This window comes from Hemitrygon akajei, chromosome 30 (assembly GCF_048418815.1).
Source record: "Hemitrygon akajei chromosome 30, sHemAka1.3, whole genome shotgun sequence".
Taxonomy (NCBI): domain Eukaryota; kingdom Metazoa; phylum Chordata; class Chondrichthyes; order Myliobatiformes; family Dasyatidae; genus Hemitrygon; species Hemitrygon akajei.
The window spans coordinates 2,763,277-2,791,058 of record NC_133153.1 but is presented as its reverse complement, the minus strand read 5'-3'; the positions used below and the strand labels follow the sequence as shown (position 1 = coordinate 2,791,058).

Here is a 27,782-nt window from a genome sequence, read left to right as displayed (position 1 = left end):
CATGGGAGTTCATTTGTACGTATTCAGGGATTCATCTTCGAATCTGGATGAGTATGCTGCAGTTGTTACCAACTTCATTATAACCTACGTGGATGAGTGTGTGCGCCTACAGAAACTTGCTGTACATTCCCAAACCAAAAGCTGTGAATGAACCAGGAGGTTCGTCACCTGCTGAGGGCTGGATCTGTGAGATTTAAGCCTGGCAACCCAGGTCTGTACAAAAAAACCATGTATGACTTGCAGAGAGCTATTTCAAGACTATAGAAACAATTCTGAGAGAGGTTGGAGGCAATATTGAATGCACGGCAACTCTGGCAGGATTTGTAGGATATTACATCCTACAAATCAAAACCCAACATCATGAATGGCAGTAATGCTTCACTACCAGACAAGCTCAATGCCATTTTTGCATACTTTGAAAGGGAGACTATAACTAAAGCTGTGCCAATCCCTGCTGCACCCAGTGGCACTGTGATCTCTGTCTCAGAGGCCAATGTCAGGAGGATGAACCCTTTGGAGGTGGCAGACCCCGACAAGACACCCTAAAACTTGTGCCAATGCACTTGTGGGTGTATTCAAAGACATTTTCCACCTCCTACTGCTATGGTCAGAAGTCCCTACCTGCTTCAAAAGGACTACAATTTATGCCAATGCCCAACAAGAGTAGTGGGAGCTACCATAACAACTACAGTGATGAAATGCTTTGAGAGGTTGGCCATGGCTAGATTCAAATCCTGCCTCAGCCAGGACCTGGACCCACTGCAATTTGTTAATCACCACAATAGGTCTAAAGCAGAAGAAATCTCAATGGCTCTTCACGCGGCCTTAGATCACCTGGACAATACAAACACCTAAGTCAGCATGCTGTTCATTGACTATAGCTCAGTGTTTAACACCATCATTCCTGCAGTCCTGATCGAAAAGCTACAGAAGTTCGGTCTCTGTACCTCCCTCTGAAACTGGATCCTCAACTTCCTAACCAGAAGACCACAATCTGTGTGGATTGGTAGTAACATCACCTCCTCACTGACGATCAGTACTGGTACACCTCAGGGATGTGTGCTTAGCCCACTACTCCACTCTCTCTATATCCATGACTATGTGGCTAGACATAGATCAAATGAAAGAGCGAGATATACCAGCTAGTTGAGTGCAACAACCTTGCACTCAATGTCAGTAAGACTAAAGAGCTTATTGTGGACTTCAGAAAGAGTTAAGATGAGGGAACACACACCAATCCTCAGAGGGATCAAAGCAGAAGAAAGTGAGCAATATCAAGTTCCTTGATATCAAGATCGCTGAGAATCTAACCTGGTCTCAACATATCGATGCAGCTATAAAGGAGGCAAGGCAGCAGCTATTCTGACAAGCTGCAACACCCTCTGGTATAGGGGGAGGGGAGGCTACTGCTCAGGACCAAAAGAAGCTACAGCAAGTTGTAAAATTACTCAACTCCATCTTGAGTACTACGCTCCATAGACATAGACATACCCAAGACATCTTCAAGGAGCAGTGCCTCTGAAAGGCAACATCCATTATTAAGGACCTCCACCACCCAGGGCATGCCCTCTTCTCATTGTTACCATCAGGAAGGAGGTACAGAAGCCTGAAGACACACACTCAATGATTCAGGAACAGTTTCTTTCCCTCTGCCATATAATTCCTAGATGGACATTGAACCCATGAACACAGGCTCACTTTTTTAAAATACATATTATTTCTGTTTCTGCACTATTTTTAATCTATTATATATTTACTATAATCATTTTATTTATTTTTGTTCTATATTATCATGCCAGAGATAATAAACCTGGTTCTGACACTCATTCTGTATTGGTATCCATAAGTCAGGTATTCATAACTGAGGAACTGCTTGCAAATTTTAAAGTTAAGCTCAGGCTCCAATCTTAACTTCAATTGGGATCACTTGTGTTTCTGCATTGTTAATCTCATCAGGTTTACAAAAGCTGCAGAGTTATAATGAGTTAGGAAAGGGCATAAAGAAAGCTATTTCAGTCTAGAAAAGTTAATTGGTCTGTGGCTAAAGAGGAAATTTGAAAAAAGGCAGAGATACTGCTAAAGCAAACTTGTAAGTAATAACACTGATCACTCCACAAAAGTTGCCTAGAATTCAATCTAATGTGCATTTGATTGTAACTTCCACATGAGGCACTTTTAAAATATTAGTCCTAGAGATCTTACTTGAAGATAGTTCACAAAAAACAAGTAAATTTTGGTTCAGTGATTAACTCAAGTACATTTTTGAGCTAGACAGTTTTGCAAAATCTGAGAATCAACCACACATGGTTAAGAACAGATCATCTCCTTTTCAATTTAATATCTTGTTACACATAACAGTTGTACTTATAAATGTACATTCTACCTTAATTCTTCCTCTGCTGTCTCCTTGGTTTTGATGTTCATGTCAGTCAAGTCAGAAAGATGCTTCAGTTCTCCATTTCCAAGTTTCTTTGATGGATTATTAGGAGCACTTTGTGAATCATAATCTTCCCAAGTACTATCTATGGGCCACATAATAAAGAATTAGAAAAGAGTGAATGTGAATTATGACCATTAAAATGTAAACACTGAAAACTGTTTCAAATTTTGATCTGAAGAAATATCATAAAACATAGAAACTGGTCAATTCCTTTCGTGCCTGGAAACCATTCTGCCATCAGAAAAATAAATAGCTGATCTGAGACCTATACCATATAGCTATCTTTGTGAAAAGAGAAGTTATTACCCTTTTCATATTTTAAGGCATTTTGATCTTCACAAGTATAAATGGCAGTCAATGGAGTGGCATGATCTTCCTGTGAGATATGGAATCAGGGAATAGTCATGGTTCCTGGCAACTAAATTTGCAGGAAGTGCAATTCCTCTCAGATTCCATGAATCAGTTGGAATGTAGTTAAACTCACTGAGAAGCATCCAGGAGGGGAAGAAAGTGTAACAGATGTGAGCTTCATGGAGATGATCAGATAAAGGAATCAGAATCACCGGAATGTGATGTGAAATTTGTTAACTTAGCAGCAGCAGTTCAATGCAATACTTAATATAGAAGAAAAAAGTAATTAAATAAAAATAATGATAATAGATAAATTAATCAATTACAGTATACATATATTCAATAGATTAAAAAATCGTAGGAAAAAAACCAGAAATACTGTGTATTAAAAAAAAGTGAGGTAGTGTCCAAGGGTTCAATGTCCATTTAGGAATCGGATGGAAGAGGGGAAGCTGTTCCTGAATCACTGAGTGCATGCCTTCAAGTTTCTGTACCTCCTAACTGATGGTAACAGTGAGAAAAAGGCATGCCCTGGATGCTGGAGATCCTTAGTAATGGATGCTGCCTCTCTGAGACATCGCTCCCTAAAGATGTCCTGGGTACTTTGTAGGCTAGTACCCAAGATGGAGCTGACTAGATTTATAACCCTATGTAGCTTCTTTGGGTCCTGTGCAGTAGCTGCCCCCCTACCCCCACCCCCAATGCCAGATAATGATGCAGCCTGTCAGAGTGTTCTCCACGGTACATCTGCAGAAGTTTTTCAGTGTAATTGTTGACATGCCAAATCTCTTCAAACTCCTAATGAAGTATAGCCGCTGCCTTGCCTTCTTTATAACTGCATCGATATGTTGGGACCAGGTTAGATCCTCAGATCTTGACACCCAGGAACTTGAAACTGCTCACTCTCTCCACTTCTGATCCCTCTATGAAGATTGGTTCAGTATGACCAGGGATTATATATGGCCCAACTAAATAAGAGGCTACACGAGGAAATCTGCACTTGTTCCGTTTACAAGGATAATATTGAAATAAGGGGCTACACTTGATCTTAACCAGCTCTTTAGGAAATCAGGGTGGATAAACGACCAATGAGTCAGCAGCAATGTTCCCTCTAAGGTGTACGTGCACACACATCTTTTGCTGCTAGTGCACTAAGGAACTAACTGTGCACAGAAGGTCATCACCCTCTACCTCGTTGGCATGTTAAGTATGTTTCACAATCATACACAATTGCATTTTTTTCTGGTTTCTTGACAACATGGAGTCTGTAATGATTTGTCTAGAGATTTTAGAACAGGATTATACTGTTTTTATTGAACGTTGAATTCCAAAGAAGCAAAGGGCATGAAGCGATAAAGAACTACTAGTTTATTTAAAGCAGGACGGCTTAATGACCGTTTCAAACAACTTTAATAACATATGAAAAGATTGATATTATTCCATGCTGTCGTATAGCATATGAGAAATAAAACTCATAGATGTATATTATTTTATTTCTTTTAAACAATGAACAATACACTGGACTTGGTAGTTTATTATCCTTAGAATAGCTTCAGGTTTACTTCCACTAAAAATTCAGTGCACACGTTGTTGTCAGTGGGTAAGAGATCGCACATCACAAGATTTTTGTGCACATCAGTCATTACAAATTAGAGGGAATATTGATCAGCAAGGCAGCACCTTGGGACTAGAAATCCTAAACTAGTCACAAAAAAAGGATTGGACATTGGACTGGTCTACAAGTCCTAAATTGAGACAAAGCTAATTACAATGGCAACAGACAAGAACTCTCAGGATTTGAATGGGAGGAGCTTTTCATATGTAAGGGGACACCAGGCAAGTGAGACTTTTAAAAGTGAGATTAGAAGAGTAATGCTGACAAAAGGAGGGAACCTAGATTGATGAGGGATATTGTGAATCTGATCTGGAAAAGGAGGCATACTCTGTGTCAGTGGTCCCCAACCACTGCAGTGCAGCTGAATCATATCACTTCATACTGCCAAATTATATTGTTTCCTCGCGGCCCCGTAGCACATGCTTTACGGCCCCAAACCGGTCGGTGGCCCAATGGTTGGGGACCACTGCTCTGTCATGTTTAGGCAGCTGGGACTGAGGACAAGTGTAAGGAAGATAGAAGTAAACGAAGAGGAAATTAGCAGTCATGAGCCAGCCTGATAGATAAGATATGTAGAATCTGAAAAAGATTCTATCAGTATATTAAAAATTAGGGAGATGTTAGTTGTCCTTAAGGATCAGCTTCATAATCTATGTGTCGAGCCACAGGAAACGAAAAGGACATCTTAAATGAATATTTCTCGTCCACATCTACCATGGGTGAATACAATGGGTAAAAAGGCCAATACAATAGGGACATTTAAAAGACACGTTTAAAGAGACATGGGTGTAAGAAAACTGAATGTTTATGAATGGGAAGGGTTAGATTGATCGTGGAGTATGTTTGTACAGGTTGATGCAACATTGTGGTCCAAAGGGCCCTTACTGTTCTGTGATGTTGTATGTCTTGATGGGCACAATTCAAAGTGAGAGGCAGCATAGTTAGCAACAGTCTGATGAGTGACAGCATAGTTTTGTGCAGGGAAGGTAATGCCTTATAAATTTGATTCAGTTTTTTGAGGAGGCATTTGTTGAGGGTGGGGCAGTTGATGGATTTTAGTAAGGCAACTAATAAGGTCCCTCATGGCAGGCTTATCCAGACAATTTAATAAATCAATTGACCAGATAGTTTGGATTCAGAGACACAGAAGTCTTCAGATGCTGGAATCTGGAGTAACACACAAAACACTGGGGGAGTTCAGCAGAGCAGGTACAGTAGTATCTCTGGAGGCAAATGGACAGTGAACATTTAGGGTCGAAATCTTTCATTAGTCCAGACAATGGATGGATATTGACCAAGTGCAGACAGAAATGATTAGATGGCATTAGCTTTACTAGTTCAGCCAAATATCAAAGAGCGTGCTCCTGTGCTGTACTGTTCCATGTTCTAGATAGATAGATAGATAGATAGATAGATAGATAGATAGATAGATAGATACTTTATTCATCCCCATGGGGAAATTCAACTTTTTTTCCAATGTCCCATACACTTGTTGTAGCAAAACTAATTACATACAATACTTAACTCAGTAAAAAAATATGATATGCATCTAAATCACCATCTCAAAAAGCATTAATAATAGCTTTTAAAAAGTTCTTAAGTCCTGGCGGTAGAATTGTAAAGCCTAATGGCATTGGGGAGTATTGACCTCTTCATCCTGTCTGAGGAGCATTGCATCGATAGTAACCTGTCACTGAAACTGCTTCTCTGTCTCTGGATGGTGCTATGTAGAGGATGTTCAGAGTTATCCATAATTGACCGTAGCCTACTCAGCGCCCTTCGCTCAGCTACCGATGTTAAACTCTCCAGTACTTTGCCCACGACAGAGCCCGCCTTCCTTACCAGCTTATTAAGACGTGAGGCGTCCCTCTTCTTAATGCTTCCTCCCCAAAACGCCACCACAAAGAAGAGGGCGCTCTCCACAACTGACCTATAGAACATCTTCAGCATCTCACTACAGACATTGAATGACGCCAACCTTCTTGGGAAGTACATTCGACTCTGTGCCTTCCTGCACAAGGCATCTGTGTTGGCAGTCCAGTCAAGCTTCTCGTCTAACTGTACTCCCAGATACTTGTAGGTCTTAACCTGCTCCACACGTTCTCCATTAATGATCACTGGCTCCATATGGGGCCTAGATCTCCTAAAGTCCACCACCATCTCCTTGGTCTTGGTGATATTGAGACGCAGGTAGTTTGAGTTGCACCATATCACAAAGTCCTGTATCAGTTTCCTATACTCCTCCTCCTGTCCATTCCTGACACACCCCACTATGGCTGTGTCATCAGCGAACTTCTGCACATGGCAGGACTCTGAGTTATATTGGAAGTCTGATGTGTACAGGGTGAACAGGACCGGACAGAGTACGGTTCCCTGCGGTGCCCCTGTGCTGCTGACCACCGTGTCAGACCTACAGTCTCCCAACCGCACATACTGAGGTCTATCTGTCAAGTAGTCCACTATCCAATCCACCATGTGAGAGTCTACTCCCATCTCCGTTAGTTTGTGCCTTAAGATCTTGGGCTGGATGGTGTTAAAGGCACTAGAGTGTTTCCCTGCTCTACACTGGAACTTCAAAGAACTACAATGTTCCTTCAGTACATTGACATGAGGGGAAACACACAAACAAGTTTGGAAGGTTACCTTAGGTTCAAAGGCTTGTTACTCAAAGGCAATAAAATCTTTTTAGACAGTAATACACATTTCAGTAACAAATTTCAATATTTATATTTTAAAAAAATGAGGGCACAATATTCCAAAAGGTACTTTTTTTTTTAAAATCAGAAAATCTTGGTATCAAGATTACCAAAGTTGACTGAAGCATACTCACTACTTTGAACAGACGATGATGTTTCAACCTGGTTTGAATGAATTTTTGAATGGATTGCATTACCAATGGTGTCCTGGAAATGAAAAAGTGTAAATTTTAAAAATCCAAACCTTTATATATGCACAAACCACAAATGAAACTTATCCCGTGTTAAATATTCTTGTAGTATACCACACTCAGTAAATGACTACAAATTACACTGCAGAATGACAATATACTGTGCATTTATCATAAATTCCTCCACCATTTTAAGCAGCTCTGAGAATCTCCTCTTTAATAAAGTAATTCCAGAATAAGCTATGAAAGCATGTCAATTCACAATGTGATCTCAAGACAGATGAGAACAACTTAGACAGGTCTGTCATAACAAGGCATCCCTGTATCATCTCTCACCATCAAACAAGCTAAGAAATATATCAGCAAGATCACACAGTATCCACATAAACTGGAAAAATTCTTGCACAAAAGCAAATATTTGCAGAAGTGAAGATTGCAACATTCATCTTAAGTCAGCACATCTCTAACTTCCACTTGTGTGTAAAGCCTAAAATATATGCTACAAGCCCTCACTCAACCCTTTGGCTTCATACCAGGGCAGCTAATGAAAGCAGAGCATCTTTATTGGTTTGCTATTAATTCAATGCCCCATCTAATGAAGTCAAACTTGCAGTGCACCTTATTCAACACCATATCTACTTTCAGGGAACAATGCACTTCTATTACTAAAACTCTCATTCTACAAACTCCTCAATGTCCTCTCATTTCACCATTTAACTCCCCAAAACAAAGCACTTGTCTGAGTTAAACTCCATGTCATTTTTTGACCCACATTTAAAGTTGATCTAAACCCTGTTGTGACTTTGTGCAACCTCAAGTTTTGTAACTCCAGAAATTAATTAAAAGAAAAACACAGGAGCCCAGGGATACTCATGTACGTAGTTTATTTTCTTTAGTAAAGCGTGCACATATGACATGGTGGCATAATGACATATGCCATTCACGTACTTACAGATAACCTGTAATGAATTATGTAAACAGTATCCTTACAATATTACTGAAATATTAAATACACCACAAACTCATCCACCATCTACCCGCTACAAATCCTTTATATGACAAACCTCAAGAATTCGGACATTGCCTCAAGATTTGAGGGAGTAGATTTTGGACAGAGATGAGGAGTAACTATTTTTCCCAGAGAGTGGTGAATCTGTGGAATTCTTTGCCTAATGAGCAATGGAGGTGACCTCAGTAAATTTATTATAGGTAAGGTTGGATAGATTTTTACATAGTAGGGAAATTAAGGGTTATGGGAAAAATCCAGGTAGGTGGGGGTGAGTCCATGGCCAGATCAGCCATGATCTTATTTAATGGCGGAGCAGGCTCGACAGGCCAGATGGCCTACTCCTGCTCTGATTTCTTATGTTTTTATGAACAATAGAGGACTCAGCACTGATCTCTGTGGCAGATCAAAGGCCACATTACAACCATGGTTGTAACAGACTTTATAAAAACAGTTTTAGAAGAGTATTTCCTCACAAAATCATTCAGAGACTTCCCCAACCAGAAGTCACAAAATTCACAATCTGCTGAGAAATTCAAGTCTGGTGACCAAGAAGGTTACAAGAGATCCAGGTACGATCTCATGGGCGAAGTAACAATTCCAGACTAAAACAGGAATCAATGAGAGATGCATAACAGCTGTGGCAGGACTTGAATGCTATCACCATAAAGCAAAATCAAGCAGCATCGGTGACAGCACGGCTTTGGTTCCAGATGAGCTCAATGCCTTCCAAGCTCACTTTAATAATCAAAACATGGAGGAACCATCACAAACTCCATCACTAAAATGGTTCCACAATCTATGGACTCATTTTCAAGGACACTTCATGCAATACTTATTTATTATACTTATTTATTATTTTTCTTTCTTTCTTTTTGCATTTGCACAGTTTGTTGTTTTTTGCATACAGGTAGAAGGGCAGTTGGTGTGGTCTTTCATTGATTCTATTATGGTTATTAATCTATTATGGACTTATTGAGTATGCCTGCAAGAAAATGAATCTCACGGTTGTATGTGGTGACACGTGCATTTTTATAGTAAATTTACTTTGAACTTTAAACACTTCCAGGCTGCCCTCGTCAAATCCTTTGGCTGTGCTTGCTCCTAATGCAAACAAGATATTTTCTGTATTGTGTTGATGTACATGATAAATGAAACTGACTTTGAAATGACCACCTCATCCTGGATTCCCATAAATCTGACCACCTGCATTAACCTATCATGTGGGACCAAGTTACAAGTATCACTTTTAAATGTCCCTACTAAAATGTTCTCTGATAATTAAAGTTAAAATTGGCTTTGGCACCACACTGTCAGAAGTCCATCAGGGTATTTAAGGCATGGTGTCAAATTGGACTCAGATGAGATCTATTTGCAGCCAGCAGCCTCCCATCTCTCTTGGGATGCCCAGAGCAGCCAAGCCTCGTGCTTAATTAGACCTGCTATACTGTAATTGCTGAGTGCTAGCTACAAAACAATGCAAGAGATAAGCAAAAATACAATATATGAAGGTTGACAAAGATAATGTATAATAATAATTGTATAAGAATCAAGAAATAATGGTTCAATGAAGTCAAGATGTTACATTGCTTTAATTGTCTACATGTGCAATCATTTATTAGGGTAACAAGAAAAGCAAAAATGGAAAAAGCAGTCCAACATTAAATAAAATAAATGCTAAAAACTGCCGTAAACTTACTTAAACTATTTATTCACACAAACTTAAACTGGAGAATTTAGCAATGAAGTGTAAACACAAACTAATTCATCATGTACTACTGCACAATTGATTCTAAGGCTGTGAAGCAGAGCGAACAAGATTAAGGAAAACTCCAGCAAAATATAATTTATCCCTGCAAAACTAAAACATAAGACTCATCTAATGTGTACTCATTGTGAATTTAGCTTCATACATAGTTCATGTGGAATTGCAATTCTACATTTGTTCAATACATCAACATCAGGCTTGACATATGTAAGTGCACGATGGTAGCATAGTGCTGGTGTAACACTATTACAGCTGGTGGCAGAGTTGGGAGTTCAATTCCAATGGTGTCTGTAAGGAGTTTCTATGCTCTCCCTGTGAATATGTGTGTTTCCTCCGGGTGCTCCTGTTTCCTCCCACATTCCAGAGATGTACCAGTTAATAGGTTAATTGGTCACCAAACTTTCCTGCAATTAGGTGAGGATAAAGTAAGTGGGTGGCTGGGTTGTTGCTCATTGGGCCCGAAGGGCCTGTACCACGTTATATTTCTAAATAAAAATAAAGAATAGATTTCAATGGGGGATAAAAGTGCATATGTATATTGTATCACTAAGTTTAAAGCAAGGTGATTTCACAAGGGACACAAATGAATGGACTTTGTGATGGTCTGGAATATGTCAGCCTGGTCACTTATGATTCTACAGAATGAAATTGGAAGATATTAAAAAGTGTATTTTGCAAGATATAGTTTTAATAGCAAACCACTTGCATGCATTTATTTCTTCAGTTATTTTTCAAATAAAAGCAGATTATCATCACCAACAGGTAAAAATGTAAAAACAGAAAGGGAAAAGATTCACTGCATCCAAATACATGAAAAAGAATCAAGAACACAATAACTCCAATTAGTAGTTTAGAATCACAAGTAAGGGCAATTGAGAAAGCAGTCTAACATTCTCTACACACAATAAATGCTGAAACCTACTTCAAGCAAGCCAACTGATGAAAAGTTGCCAATTGCATTTGAACAAATCCATCAATACAAAAAAAGTAAACATATTTAAGTATACTGAATTGACTGTGGGACTGATTCTGCTTGGACACAAGCATTAAGCTAATAGCTTGTCAGTTAAAAGCATAAAACAGTGTAGCACAATACAGGCTCTTAGACACACAATATTGTACCTACCTTTTAACCTGCTCTACAAACTGACTAACCCTTCTCTCCTACATAGCCCATAATCTACCATTTCTCTGAGAAATTCTACAATGCAATACCAAACCATTTCAGACAAACTTTAAAGACTCGACAATGTGAAGTTAAAGATTTCCAACAGCTGCTTTGCAGCCATTCAACAATAGTTGAAATATTGCTAAATTCACAGTCCTTTGCTCATGATCACAGAATCATCTCCACATGCAGGAGTCCAGAGTGGAAAAAATAACTACATAATTTAAAGATATCAGGGAGATGTATCAATGATTATATGCAAGATAGCACTGTGGTTTTCTCATCTGATTAGTAGATTAAAGTATAACAATACGTCAACAAGAGATCAAATCTCAGAACCCAGTTGAGGAACTTAATTAAATAAATCTGGAATATAAAGACCATAACATTCATCCAGTCATCCCAACTTCCCTGCCTGCTTCCCTTACCCTTTGATGCCCTGGCAAATCAAGAACCTATCCATCTCTGCCTTAAATGCACCAATGACTTGGCCACCACAGATGCTCGTGGCAGTAAATTCTACAGATTTACTAAAGTAAGTCTACAGATTTACTCTGACTAAAGTAAATTCTCCGCATCTCTGTTACAAATGGATGTCCTACAATCCTGAAGTCATGCCCTGTTGTCCAAGACTCCCCTACCATGGGAAATAACTTTGCCATATCTAATCCAAACTGATCAGGTGCTAATCAATATTAGGGAAGTTAAAGTCACCCATGAAAATAACCCTGTTATTTTTGCACCTTTCCAAAATCTGCCTCCCGATCTGCTCCTTGGTATCTCTGCTGCTACCAGGGGGCCTATAGAATACCCCCAATAGAGTAACTGCTCCCTTCCTGTTCCTGACTTCCACCCATACTGACTCAAAAGAGGATCCTGCTACATTACCCACCCTTTCTGTAGCTGTAATAGTATCCCTGACCAGTAATGCCACCCTTCCTCCCCTTTCCCCCCCTCTCTATCCCTTTTAAAGCACTGAAATCCAGGAATATTGAGAATCCATTCCTGCCCTGGTGCCAGCCAAGTCTCCGTAATGGCCACTACATCATAATTCCATGTATGTATCAAAGCTCTCAGTTCATCACCTTTGTTCCTGATGCTTCTTGCATTGAAGTACATGCACTTTAGCCCTTCTACCTTACTGCCTTCACACCCTTTATTCTGTTTCTCTTTCCTCAAACCCTCCCTATATGTTAGATCTGGCTTTACTCCATGCACTATACTTGCAGCTCTCGCATGACCTTTATCCTCCTCCACCTCACCATCTGCTCTAACACTCTGGTTCCCCTCCCCCTGTAAATCTAGTTTAAACCTCCCAGAGCAGCACTAGCAAACCTTCCTGCAAGGATGTTAGTCTCCCTCCATTTCAGGTGTAACCCGTCCCGTCGGAACAGGCCCCACCTTCCCGGGAACAAGGCCCAATTGTCCAGAAACATGAAGCCCTCCCTCCTGCACCATCTCCTTAGCCATGTATTTAGCTGCATTATCTTCCTATTTCTAGTCTCACTAACATGTGGCATGGGTAGCAATCCTGAGATTGCAACCCTGAAGTCCTGTCCTTCAACTTTGCACCCAACTCCCTAAATTCTCTTTGCAGGACCACCTCCTTCTTCCTATCCACGTCATTGGTCTCTACATGGACCACAACATCTGGCTGCTCGCCCTCCCTCTTGAGAATACTAAGAACTCGATCCGAGATATCACGGGCCCAGGCACCAGGGAGGCAACAGACCATCTGGGATTCTCAATCTCTTCCACAGAACATCTTATCTGCCTCCCTAACTATCGAATCCCCTATCACTGCTGCTGTCCTCTTTTCCCTCCTTCCCTTCTGAGCTGAGGGTCCAGTCTCGGTGCCAGAGACACAACCACTGCAACTTGTCCCTGGTAGGTCGGCCCCACCAACAGTATACAAAATGGTATACTTATTATTGATGGGAACGGCCACAGGGGTGCTCTGTTCATTCTGTCTATTCCCCTTCCCTCTCCTGACAGTCACCCAGCTACCTGTTTCCTGCCTCTTAGGGGTGACTATCTCCCTGTAACTCCTGTTTATTTCTGCCTCTGCCTCATGAATGACCCGAAGTTCATCCAGCTCCAGCTCCAGTTCCCTAACTCGGTTTGTCAGGAGCTGCAGCTGGATGCAACTTTTACAAGTGTAGTCATCAGGAACAATTCTGCTCACCCTGACTTCCCACATACTGCAAATGGAGCACTCAACTGCTCTAATTGCTGCCTCCATTACCTGCTTCTAAGCTAATTAGAGTTATTAAAGGAGCTTACCCGGCCCTACCTCACTGGGTAATGATTTTCATGAACCTCCATGGAACCCTCTCCAATGTCAGCACATCTTTTCTTTGATAAGGAGCACAGAACTGTGCACAATATCCCAAGTGAGGCCTCAGCACTGCCTTATAAAGCCTCAGCATTACATCCTTGCTTTTATATTCTATTCCTCTCAAAATAAAGCTTTGTGACCAAAGAGCTATATTTAGAAGTATTGTCTGCAGCCCAAAGAACATCACAGTGGTTCACCAGCACCATCTTTTCAAAGAGTTCGTGACAAGTCCCATTTGACAGTCTGGTCTTGAACAAATATAATGTTTCTATCCTTAAATAATTGTCTGCATGCTACTCAATGTGGATTGCATAAGATTCATACAACATGTTTTACTATTAACAGCTACCTAGTTATCTAGTATGCTACTCAATTACAGTCAATCATTACAAACAATGCCAGAATGAAACCAGACAAATTACAATGCACTTGAATTGATTAAGACAAAAGTCACAACAAATACTGCAAATTCCACCTCATACGCACTTATGAGCTTGTATAAAAACTGAGGGATTCATGCCACAAACTGTCAAATAACCTACAATCATACTCAAAACTATCATTCTTCACCTCCAATATCCTCAATAACCCCATCATCATCACGAGCATGCTCTGTCCCACCAACAACCAACAGTAACATCTGAAGGGGCAGCCTGAGTAGTATTCAGTCTTGACTGCATATTTGGAATCTCATGGGCAAGAGAACATGCTGATTGCCAATCTACTGCTGAGCAACTAAATTAGCTTTCCTCTATGTTTAAACACACTTGGAAGAAATTCAATATCATGCTCAACAAGAGCATTATAAATACTATAGGAAGGGGGCTTCCTTATGTCTATGGACAAGGAAATGACAGACAAATTGATGAGGTATTTTGCATCAGTCTTCACTGTGGAAGACCCTAGCAGGTTTGGAGGAAGTTCCAGATGCCAGGAGTCATGAAGTATTGTTAACATTACTAAAGAGAAGATTCTAGGGAAACTGACTAGACTAGATGGTGTATACCCATGCGTTCTGAAAGAGGTGGCTGAAGAGATTGTGGAGGCATTTGTAATGACCTTTCAAGAATCACTAGATTCTGGAATACTGGAAATCGCAAATGTCACTCCACTCTTCAAGAAGGAAGAGAGCAGTAGAAAGGAAACTATAGGCCAGTTAGTCTGACCTCAGTGGTTGGGAATACGTTGGAGTCAATTATTAAGGATGAGGATTCAGGGTACTTAGAAGCACATGGTAAAATAGGCTGTTATCAGCATAGTTTCCTCAAGGAAAATTCTTGTCGGAAAAATCTGTTGGAATTCATTGAAGAAATAACAAGTAGGATAGACAAAGGAGTATCAGTTCATGTTGTGTACTTGAATTTTTAGGCACACAAGGCTGTTTAATAAACAAGTTCATGGTATTACAGGAAAGATTCTAACATTAATAAAGCAGTGGTTGATTAGCAGGAGGCAAAGAGTGGGAATAAAGAGAGCCATTTCTGGTTGGCTGCCAGTGACTAGTGGGACCAATTATCTTTACGTTACATGTCAATGATTTGGATGATGGAATTTATGGCTTTGTTGCAAAGAGTGCAGATACAATGAAGGTAGGTGGAGGGGCAAGTAGTTTTGAGTAAGTAGAGAGGCTACAGAATGACTTAGACAGCTTTGGAGAATGGGCAAAGAAGAGGCAGATGGAATATAGTGTCGGGAAGTGTATGGTCATGCACTATTTCTAAACAAAAGAAAGGGTTGACTATTTTCTAAACGGAGAGAAAATACAAGGTGGTGAGATGCCTTCCGCCTGTGGACATGCAAGACAGTTTATTTCTATCCACCTTTAATCTCCCCCTTTCCTGACTTAAACTTTGAAATTTTAACTTTATTCAGTCGGATCCTGTAGAGTGACAGTTATAATTATGTCGAACCTAAGAAAGTACCAAAAGAAATCCTGAAGCAGGCAACAGTAAGTTTAAAAAAGCTGATGAGATTTCAAGAGGAGCCACCCTGGGTAAATAGATTAGAGACTCAAATTGGCTATATCATTGCTGAATTAACTCAAAAGAAAGATTTTTCCCCTTGGAGGAAAAAAATTGACTCTTTGAGCCTCGATCTTAAAAAGGTTAGTCAAAATGCAGCTGATAATTCTTCTCATTTGGACAAGGCTCAACAATGGATTGTGGATTTGGAGGCTCGCTCTCTTCGGAACAATATTCGAATTGCTGGATTAAAAGAGAAATCAGAATCCACCGATACACTGGATTATTTTGTTAAAATGTTTCGATCTTTATTTCCGGAGGCTTGCCTACAACTGCCAGAGATTAAAATGGCTTATAGAGTTGGTGCTTTAAAATTCTCAGATCAAGATAAAAACAGGCATATTGTTGTGCATTTTCTTCATTTTAGAGACAAAGACTGCGTTATTAAGCTTGCAAGGAAACAAAGGTTGTTTCAATTTCAAAGCTCTGAGATTCGCTTCTTCGAAGATTTTCCACGTTAATTGTTCAGAAATGTTCTGGATTTGCTGCTGTAATGCGTACGGCTTACCAAAGACAGTTGCATCCATCTTTTCAATACCCAGCTAAATTAAGGCTTTTCGTCAAAAATTCTGGGGTTCGTATTTTTGAGGACCCAGCTGAAGCATTATGTTTTATTATTTCTCTCCCTGACGAATCTGAAGTTTGAATCATTTACAACTATTTGTCTCGCGACATAAGGAGTGATGAAATTGGAAGATTTGATAGATATAGAAAGTCTTTACCTTAAAATGTACTTTTATCTCTGAAATAGACTGGTTTGGATGGTTTTAACCTCAGAGGACATAGCGAGGGAACTGTCGAAAGACTGCAGAAAACTTTGAACCATCTAGAATTTTTTTCTGTTTGCACCATTTAAATGAACTAATTGCTTTTTTGCTTCGTATGTTTTTGTTAAGAACTTTTAAGGAATTATCCGGGTTTCTTTACATTTTAAAGATAGATTTGATAATTTAAAGATGACGATTGTTTTTCTTCTCAGCAAATATTTCAAGAATTTTTTTGGACGTGTTCTTTTTCCTTATCTAATATTATGAAGGTTATTTTCAAAACTGTAGGTCGTTTCTAACAACAGTTTTTTTCAACTCAATTGTAATGAGCTATATGTCGACTGTAATGAGATGTATATCCGGAAGAGGGAGACAGAGATTACTCTTTTCATTTTTATCTTCTATTCAGGAAGGTGGAGTTTATAATTGATTTTCATGCATTCATTGGGGCTTGCGTCAATCGATATTGACTTATTTCCGGGCTTTGTAGGTTGGGTGGGTTTTTTTCTTTTTTCTTTTCTTATTTTTTATCCCCATTATGGAATTTCAGAGCGTACGCAAATTATTATTATTGTTGTTTATCTCTGCCATTCTCGACTACCTTATCCTGACATGCATCTAACTACTTTTTTTAGATACAAAGTCTCATGATGATATTTAAACAGTTAAATGTTTTAAGTTGAAATGTCTGTGGTTGGAATCATCCTACTAAGCGTAAGAAAACATTTAAAACTATTAACTGATTCCAACCTGATATAATCTTTGCACAAGAAACGCATATCAGCTGATGTGATAAAAATCAATTTTTTAAATTTTGGAAGGATCCTCAGTTTCATGAAAATTCTCAAAGTATAATTAGAGGTGCTTCCATTTTTATTGATTCCAATATTCCTTTTAACCAGGAGGATATTATAGCTGATACTAATGGTAGATCTTTGATAGTTAAAGGAACAATTTACAACAGGAAAATGGTTTTGGTTTATATAAATGGACCAAATGTTGATGATCCCCTCATTCTTTAAAGCTGTTTTTGCTGTATTATATGATCTAAATGAATATATGTTATTAATGGATGGTGATTTTAATACTTGTTTAAATCCTTTAATAGATAAGTCATCATCCAAACATCAACTCCCTAATCGTTCTGCATCACTTATTAATTCCTTTTTAATTGATTATGGCTTAATTGAAATTTGGAGACATATGCATCCTAGTGATAGAGAAAATTCCTTTTTCTCACATGTTCATAACAAGTATTCGAGAATTGACTATTTTATAGTCGACCCTCAACTTCTATTTAATGTTCAGAAATGTGAATATGATGCAATTGTTATTTCTGATCACACTCCCTTAAACCTAATACTTGAACTGAAAGATGTTGCTTCTATGTTCGATATTGTCATTTAAAGGTTTGATATTGTTATTTTAAAAAAAATTGGATAGGTATATGGACAGGAAAGGAATGGAGGGTTATGGGCTGAGTGCAGGCCAGTGGGACTAGGTGAGAGTAAGTGTTCGGCACAGACTAGAAGGGCCGAGATGGCCTGTTTCTGTGCTGTAATTGTTATATGGTTTATATGCTATACAAGACCACTTTGGCGTTTTCCAGAACATTTGTTACAAACCTCAGAATTTGTTGAGTTTATTGAAACTCAGATAAAAGAGTTTTTTCTCTTTAATAATACAGGAAATGTCTCAAAGTTAGTAATTTGGGATACATTAAAAGCTTTTTTACGTGGTCAGATTATTTCGTATATAGCTAAGCTGAAGAAACAGACAAGAATGGAATTAGATAAAATTTCTAAACAAATTAAAGATTTAGATAACATCAATGCAACCTCTCCAAATATTGATTTGTTTAAAAGAGTGGAATTACAATCACAATATAATTTATTATTAACTTATCCTATTGAAGGATAGTTGCTTAAATTGAAAAGTCAGTTTTATATTTTTGGGGATAAAAATAATAAGCTCTTAGCTTCCCAACTAAGGGCAGCTAGAGCTAAAAGACAAATTTTAAAGATTCATAAAGATAAGTAACCATGAAGACATTAATAATATTTTTCAGTATTTTTATTCTGATCTTTATAAATCTCAATTTCCTGCAGATTCCAATTATCCTTACGTTATATGTCAATGATTTGGATTATGGAATTTATGGCTTTGTTGCAAAGAGTGCAGATACTATGAAGGTAAGTGGAGGGGCAGATAGTTTTGAATAAGTAGAGAGGCTACAGAATGACTTAGACAGCTTTGGAGAATGGGCAAAGAAGAGGCAGATGGAATATAGTGTCGGGAAGTGTATGGTCATGCACTATTTCTAAACAAAAGAAAGGGTTGACTATTTTCTAAACAGAGAGAAAATACAAGAAGGTGAGATGGCTTCCGCCTGTGGACATGCAAGACACAGTTTCTTTCTGTCAGCCTTTAATCTCTCCCTTTCCCGACTTAAACTTTGAAATTTTAACTTTATTCAGTCAGATCCTGCAGAGCGACAGTTATAATTATGTCGAACCTAAGAAAGTACCAAAAGAAATCCTGAAGGTGGCGACGGTAAACTTAAAAAAGCTGATAAGACTTTCCTCCAAAATGAAGGCTTTTTCACATAAGATTAAATTTCCTCAAATTACTGTTGAAGATCAAAAGATGCTTGATGTTCCAATTTCTGAGCATGAAATTCAGAAAGCTATGTTGTCAATGCAATCAGGTAAAGCTCTTGGACTTGATGGTTATTCGGTAGGATTTTACAAAAAATTTGAAAAATTACTTTCTCCCTATTTTTTGGAAATATTTCATGAATCTTTTGAGAAGGGTAATCTACCTTCTTTTTATTAAGCTTTTGTTCCTTAATCCTTAAGAAAGATAAAGATCCTACTGAATGTTCATCATATAGACCTAGTTCATTATTAAGTGTGGATGCAAAAATTCTCTCTAAGATAATGGCTAACTGTTTGGAAAATATTTTAACTAAAATCATCTCTAAGGATCAAACAGGCTTTATTAAAGGCCGTTATTCTTTCTCCAATGTTTGGAGATTGATGAACATTATATATTCATTACTATCTAAGATACCCCAATGTGTTATCTGTCTTGACACAGAAAAGGCATTTGATAGAGTTGAATGGACATATCTGTTTAAGGTATTAGAAAAATTTGGCTTTGGTAATAATTTCAATAGGGGGATTCAAATGATATGTAAGAATCCTACTGTTACTTTATTACTAATAATCTCTGGTCCTCTTTTTTTCCCACTTTCACGAGGTACCTGACAGGGATGTCCATTAAGCCCTTTATTATTTAATCTTGTACTGGAGCCTTTGGCCATAACACTCTGTGAAGCTAAAAATATTCATGGTATCTCTATAAATGGGACCATACATAAGATTTCTCTTTATGCAGATGATCTTTTGGTTTATATTTCCAACCCTGAAGAATCTACTCCTAATCTTTTGGAAATACTAAATGATTTTGGAAAATTTTCAGGATATAAATTTAACTTAAATAAAAGTGAATTGTTTCCATTAAATTGCTCCTCTTTTTATATAAAACGCTACTCCATTTAGAATTGTTAATTTTTTTTAAATATTTAGGTATTATAATCACTAAAAAATATAAAGATCTTTATAAAGCTAATGTAGTTCCTTTAATGGACTCTATGAAACAATTATTTTCTAAATGGAACCCACTTACACTTTCTTTAATAGGTCATATCCATGCCATGAAAATGATGATTTTTATATATTTTTCAAAATATACCTATTTTTTTAACTAAAAAATTTTGATTGAATTGACTCTATTATTTCATCGTTTATTGGCAACAATAAAAGACCAAGAATTAATAAGTATCATTTACAAAAATCTAAAAAAGATGGTGGACTTGCACTTCCTAATTTAAGATTGTATTATTGGGCTGTTAATATTCAACAATTATGTTTTTGGCTATATTGGCTCGATAAGAGCCAAAAGCCAGCTTGGATTGATTTGGAATTAAAAACTATCATACAATTTCATTTAACCTCATTATTAGGAGCTCCATTACCTTTACAACTCTCTAAAATTCCAAATTAAAATTTCTACCCTGTTATTAAACAGTCCTTACAGATTTGGTTTCAGTTTCTCAATTTTTTTAGTTTTAAACAATTTAAATTGTCTAGCTCTTTATATCGGAATTTTTTATTTAAACTTTCAATAACCGATCCCATTTTTCTCTTAGGGAGAAATAAGGAGATCTGATTTTTTGCAGATTTATTTTGTGATGGTTGATTGATGACTTTTGAAGAGTTAATTAGCAAATATTCTCTCTCTCTCATACACACTTTCTGCAATATTTTCAGGTTACATATTTTTTACAAAAATACCTAAGTTTCCATATATGCAAGTATCTGATTTGTTGGATACTATTTTGAATATGAATCCTTTAGTAAGAGGCTCCACTGTAGAATTTATAATTTATTTTTACTACAAAAAGATAACCTCTCACTAAAGATTAAACAAGATTGGGAGACAGAACTTTAACATGACCTTTGTTAATAAAGATTGGTTGCTAGTTTTGAAAATGGTCAATTCTTCTTCGATACGTGCCAATCACTGTTTAATTCAATTTAAAATTGTTCACTGTTATTATTTAACAAAGGACAGACTTTCCAAAATATTTCCTAACATAGACAATTATTGTGATAGATGTAAAACTGAAGTAGCCACTTTGTCACATATGTTCTGGTCATGTTCTTCATTAAAATCTTTTTGGAAACCTTTATTTTCAACAATTTCTAAAGCTTTGAAAGTTAATTTACAACCTAATACATTGACTGTTCTATTTGGAATAGTTACACATCATATTCAGGGTATTTCATCTTCAGACCAACATGTAATTGCATTTGTTACATTGTTGGCAAAAAGGGCTATTTCACTGAAATGGAAAGATACCTCTGTCCTTACATTAATTCAATGGTTTTCTCAAGTAATGTTATGTCTTAGTTTGGAAAAAATTAGAAGTAGAACTTTTGATCCTCGATTTGATTTTGAGAGAAGATGGGGCTCTTTTGTCAAATATTATCATTTAATTTGAATTAATTTATTTGGTTTCCTTCCAGTCTTATTCTATATAAACATGAATTGACGGCTGATGATTCTTTTTCTATATATATAGATGATGGTAAGACGTATTGCTCCAGGGGTTGATTCCTAATGGATTTTTTTCCCTTTTTTGTAGTTAGTGGGTTTTTTTTAGTTAGTTGGGGCTCCCTTTTTTTTCCTTCTTTTCCTTATAGAAAAAAACTTTTTTTTATTTTCATATATCACGATCAGCTTTTTTCTCTTCAGCTTTATTAATTGTATATATATCAATTTGTTGAAGTTTTGTATCATTTTATAGCTGTAGAAGATTATGTACCAATAAAAAGATTCTAAAAATGAAAATGAAGAGGGAGAGGGGTTTTCAAGAGGAAGATGGACAGAGAGACAAATATCCACACATACACATTATATACACAGACACATACATGCATGCACATACATACCTACACATGTGCGCTGTTATGAGTGCTGAACAGACCTGATGCAAATGGGGTGAAGAGTTAACCATTCCCCCCACCCCTTTTGAGAACTATGAACTATTGTTATTGCTATGCTGCTACTGAGAGAGAGAGATGAAGCACAGAGGCAGGGACATCTGCTACAGATAAGAGAGAGAGACACACACACATTTGATTTATGTATTATGGCTTCTTCCTGGATTGTTTACCTTTCACTGCAAGGACGTTACTTTGCTCGTTAACATTCCTAAGGAGACAGTAGGAGTGGCCTGATTTGATGGACATGGTCATTTTGAGTTGATGGATGGCTGATACCCCATCAGTGGGGATAAAAGACAGGTGTGGGGAGACACCCCTCAGACACACCAGTGGACACTGACCGAGTGTTGTGCACCCACAGGAAGGTGGGGGCTTCGTGGACCGAATCAGGAGATCGGTCAACAAAGCTCGCAGTGTGACGGCAGGGCTGGTGGGGACTTGTGTGTGTGTCCACTCATGCCAGAGTGACGAGTCCACCACAGAAGAATGGTCTAGCTGAGAACGGAGGGGTCATAACCGAATGATCACAACGGTACAACGGAATCAGAATACAACAGAAGGTTTGCTGGCTGCAGCTGCTCAATATCTCGCTCGCTCTCTCTCTCCAACGATTGCAACACAATCATAACTACCTCAGCACACATGAACTGAACTGAACTCTCTATTCTTCAATGACAATTTATTTACCCCTAGACATTGATAGAGCTTGTTTATTATTGTTGATTATTATTCCTACACTTCTATGTTTATTATTGCTAACCTGTTTTATATGTGTAACCTGTTTTATATGTATATTTGCATTTTTGATACTGTATTGTGTAGTTTACTAATAAACACCTTTAGTTTTCTGTACCAGACTCCAACGGATTCTTCTATGTCTGCTGGTCTGTAAACCCAGTTACGGGGTACATAATAGCGCACACATACATGCACAGATACACCAACATAAACACATACAAACTTCTGTGTTTGAAGTAATCGGAGTACTATTCAGAATGGAAGATGCATACCTGTTCAAGTTGAGCATTTAGACTGCACAGATGCTCCACTAAATACTGTGCCTCATCCTTTGGGATTTCTGGAAAGTAAAACATGAATTGTATTTATTTTTGCTGAACAATCACAAAAATCTAAAACAGTTATTTTCAATTGGTGACAGGTAGCAACATCAAAATCATGTTCAGTGGTGTACCTTTAAAGGACTTCAAACAGTGGTTATTTTACAGCCAATTTAAACTATTAGTTTTTTATGGCTTCCACAATTTATTCAATTAAGTCAGCATATACAGTGGAACTCAGTACAGGGCAGAACAGGAAAAGGCCTTCAGCACATGATGTGCTGAACTAATTAATCCAGCAATTAAATGCCACACTAAACTAACCCTATTTGCCTACATCATGTTCATATCCCTCCATTCCATGCACATTCGGTTGACTATGCTGGAGCATCTTAAACGCCACAGTCATATTTGCCTTGACCACCACCCCTGGCAGTGAACTCCAGGTACCCAGCACTCACTGTGTAAAAAGTCTTCCCCTGCACAGGTCTTGAAAACAGATTGTCTACCCTCTACAAATAAGACATACGCTCTAATTCAAGTACCATTCTGGTAAATCTCTTCTGTACCCTCTTCAAAGCCTTGACACTTTTCCCCACAATGAGGCAACCAGAATTGAATGCAATACTCCAGATTCAGCTGAACTAGAGTTTTACAAGGCTGCTATATAACGTCCTGACTCTTGAACTCAGTACCTCAACTCAAAGCCAAACATGCAATAACCCTTCTTTATAATCCCATCAACTTGCACAGACGGCATCAGTGTACTTGAACCCCAAGATCCCTCAACACATCAACACTGTTAGGGTGTTCACACTAAAAGTGAACTGCCCCTTTAAGCTTAGAAAATTAGAGGGTGATGCAATAAGGTAATTCTAGACAGATTCTCGAGTAGGTTACATGGTCAGCACAAGATTGAGGGCCAAAGGGATGATGATGTGTTGTAGATTTCTATGTTCTATGTTTACATTTGATAGTCCAAAATGCAACCACTCAAACTTGAAGGCAGAATATGGAGTTAATGGCAGGATTCCTGGCAGAGTGGAGGAACAGTGGGATCAGAGGTTTATGTTCATAAATCTCTCAAAGTTGTGCTCAAGTTGAGAGGGTTCTTAAGAGGGCTTATGGTGTGTTGGACTTCATTAGTCAGGGGATTGAGTTCAAGAGCCATGAGATAATATTGCAGCTCTGCAGAACCTGGTTAGACCACACTTGGAATATTGTGTTCAGTCCTGGTCACCTTTTTATAGGAAGGATATAGAAGCTTTAAAGAGGGTGCAGAGATTTACCAGCATGCCGCCTGGATTACAGGGCATGTATTATGAGGATAGGTTGAGCAAGTTAGAGGTTTTTTCTTTGGAGCCAAGGAAGATGATTTGATAGAGGTGTACAAGATAATAAAAGGCATAGATTGAGAGGATAGCCAGAAACTTTTTCCAAGGCAGAAATACCTAATATGAAGGGGTATAGTTTTGAGGTGATTGGAGGAAACTATATGAGGATATCAGAGCTAAGGTTTTCTATTACAGAGAGTGGAGGGTGTGTGGAACACCCTGGCAGGTGGAGTGCTAGAGGCAAATACATTATGGCCATTTAAAATACGCTTAGGCACAGAAATGACAGAAACGTAGTGGACTATGTACGACGGAAGGCTTAGACGAAATGTACAGGAAGTTATAAGTTTAACACAACATTGTGTGCCAAATATAACCATATAAAAATTACAACACGGAAACAGGCCATCTCAGCCCTTCTAATCAGTGCCGAACACTTACTCTCACCTCGTCCCACCGACCTGCACTGAACCCATAACCCTCCATTCCTTTCCTGTCCATTTTTTTAAAATGACAATATCCAGCCTGCCTCTACCACTTCTACTGGAAGCTCGTTCCACACAACTACCACTCTCTGAGTAAGGAAGTTCCCCCTCGTGTTACCCCTAAACTTTTGCCCCCAACTCTCAACTCATGTCCTCTTGTTTGAATCTCCCCTACTCTCAATGGAAAAAGCTTATCCACGTCAACTCTATCTATCCCCTTCATAATTTTAAATACCTCTATCAAGTGCCCCCTCAACCTTCTATGCTCCAAAGAATAAAGACCTAACTTGTTCCACCTTCCTCTGTAACTTAGGTGCTGAAACCCAGGTAACATTCTAGTAAATCTTCTCTGTACTCCCTCTATTTTGTTGACATCTTTCCTATAATTCGGTGACCAGAACTCAACATAATACTCCAAATTTGGCCTTACCAATGCCTTGTACAATTTTAACATTACTTCCCAACTCCTATACTCAATGCTCTGATTTATAAAGGCCAGCATACCAAAAATGTTCTTCACCACCCTATCCACATGAGATTCCACCTTCAGGGAACTATGCACCATTATTCCTAGATCACTCTGTTCTACTTCAATGCCCTACCATTTACCATGTATGTCCTATTTGGATTATTCCTACCAAAATGTAGCACCTCACACTTATCAGCATTAAACTCCATCTGCCATCATTCAGCCCACTCTTCTAACTGGCCTAAATCTCTCCGCAAGCTTTAAAAACCTACTTCATTATCCACAACACCACCCATCTTCGTTTCATCTGCATACTTACTGATCATCCATCATCCAGATCTTTAATGTATATGACAAACAACATTAGACCCAGTACAGATACCTGAGGCACACCACTAGTTATCGGCCTCCAACCTGACAAACAGTTATCCACCATTATTCTCTGGCATCTCCTATCCAGCCACTGTTGAATCCATTTTACTACTTCAATATTAATACCCAATGATTGAACCTTCCATGTGGAAGATTGTCAAAGGCCTTACTGAAGTCCATATAGACAACATCCACTGCTTTACCCCTGTTAAATTTCCTGGTAACCTCGTTAAAAAATTCAATAAGATTTGTCAAACATGACCTTCCACACACAAATTCATGTTGACTGATCTTAATCAGACCCTGTCAATCCAGATAATTATATATACCATCTCTAAGAATACCTTCCATTAATTTACCTACCACTGACATCGAAATTACAGGCCAATAATTGCTAGGTTTACTCTTAGAACCATTTTTAAACAAAGGAACCACATGAGCAATACGCTAATCCTCCAGCACCAGCCCGTTTTTAATGACATTTGAAATATTTCTGTCAGAGCCCCTGCTATTTCTACAGTAACTTCCCTCAAGGTCCTAGGGAATATCCTGTCAGGACCAGGAGACTTATCCACTTTTATATTCCTTAAAAATGCCAGTATTTCCTCTACTTTAATCATCATAGTTTCCATAACTACCCTACTTGTTTCCCTTACCTTACACAATTCAATATCCTTCTCCTTAGTGAATACTGAAGAAAAGAAATTGTTCAAAATCTCCCCCATCTCTTTTGGCTCCACATATAGCTGTCCACTCTGATTCTCTAAGGGACCAATTTTATCCCTCACTATCCTTTTGCAATTAATATAACTGTAGAAACCCTTTGGATTTATTTTCATCTTACTTGTCAAAGCAACCTCGTATCTTCTTTTAGCTTTTCTAATTACTTTCTTAAGATTCCTTTTACATTCTTTGAGCACCTCATTTACTCCATGCTGCCTATATTTATTGTAGATATCTCTCTTTCTCTGAACCAAGTTTCCAATATCCCTTGAAAACCATGGCTCTGTCAAACTTTTAACCTTTCCTTTCAACCTAACAGGAACATAAAGATTCTGTACCCTCAAAATTTCACCTTTAAATGACTGCCATTTCTCTATTACATCCTTCCCATAAAACAAATCGTCCCAATCCACTCCTTCTAAATCCTTTCACATCGCCTCAAAGTTAGCCTTTCTCCAATCAAAAATCCCAACCCTGGGTCCAGTCCTATCCGTCTCCATAATTATATTGATACTAATGGCATTGTGATCACTGGACCTGAAGTGCTCCCCAACACATACCTCCGTAACCTGACCTATCTCATTCCCTGACAGGAGATCCAACACTGCCCCTTCTCTAGTCGGTACCTCTATGTATTGCTGCAAAAAACTATCCTGCACACATTTTACAAACTCCAAACCATCCAGCCCTTTTACAGAATGTGCTTCCCAGTCTATGTGTGGAAAATTAAAATCTCCCACAATCACAACCTTGTGCTTACTACAAATATCTGCTATCTCCTTACAAATTTGCTCCTCCAATTCTCGCTCCCCATTAGGTGGTCTATAATACACCCTTATAAGTGTTACTACACCTTTCCCGTTCTTCAATTCCATCCAAATAGCCTACCTAGATGAGCCCTCTAATTTATCCTGCCAGAGCACCACTGTAATATTTTCTCTGACAAGCAATGCAACACCTCCTCCTCTTGCCCCTCCGATTCTATCACACCTGAAGCAATGAAATCCAGGAATATTTAGTTGCCAATCACACCCCTCCTGCAACCATGTTTCACTAATAGCTACATCATATTTCCAGGTATCAATCCATGTTCTAAGCTCATCCACCTTTCTTGCAATGCTCCTAGCATTAAAATAGATGCAGTTATGAAATTCTCCACCTCTTATTCTCTGTTTATCCCTAACAGTGCAAATAACTATTATCTTTTTCTTCCTTCTCCCCTACATCTTCTCTATCACCTGCCTATCGTCCCTCACACACTGTCTACCAGCTTTCTCTATTTGTGAACTAACCTCCTCTCTCCTAGTCTTTTCAATTTGATTCCCACCCCCCAACAATTCTAGTTTAAAGTCTCCCCAGTAGGCTCAGTAATTCTCCCCGCCAGGATATTGGTCTCCCTTGGATTCA

General features: G+C 38.4%; 1 protein-coding gene across 1 annotated transcript in view; it reads right to left on the bottom strand.

The window, feature by feature from the left end:
* Positions 1–27,782, bottom strand: part of LOC140718657 (protein unc-13 homolog B) — a 561,805-nt gene that overhangs the window by 402,737 nt on the left and 131,286 nt on the right. The window contains exons 6-8 of the mRNA XM_073032679.1: positions 22,945–23,012; positions 7,237–7,309; positions 2,384–2,522 (exon numbers count right to left, since the gene is read on the bottom strand). Coding sequence (XP_072888780.1) covers positions 2,384–2,522; positions 7,237–7,309; positions 22,945–23,012 — 280 coding nt within the window. The remainder of the gene's footprint in view (positions 1–2,383; positions 2,523–7,236; positions 7,310–22,944; positions 23,013–27,782) is intronic.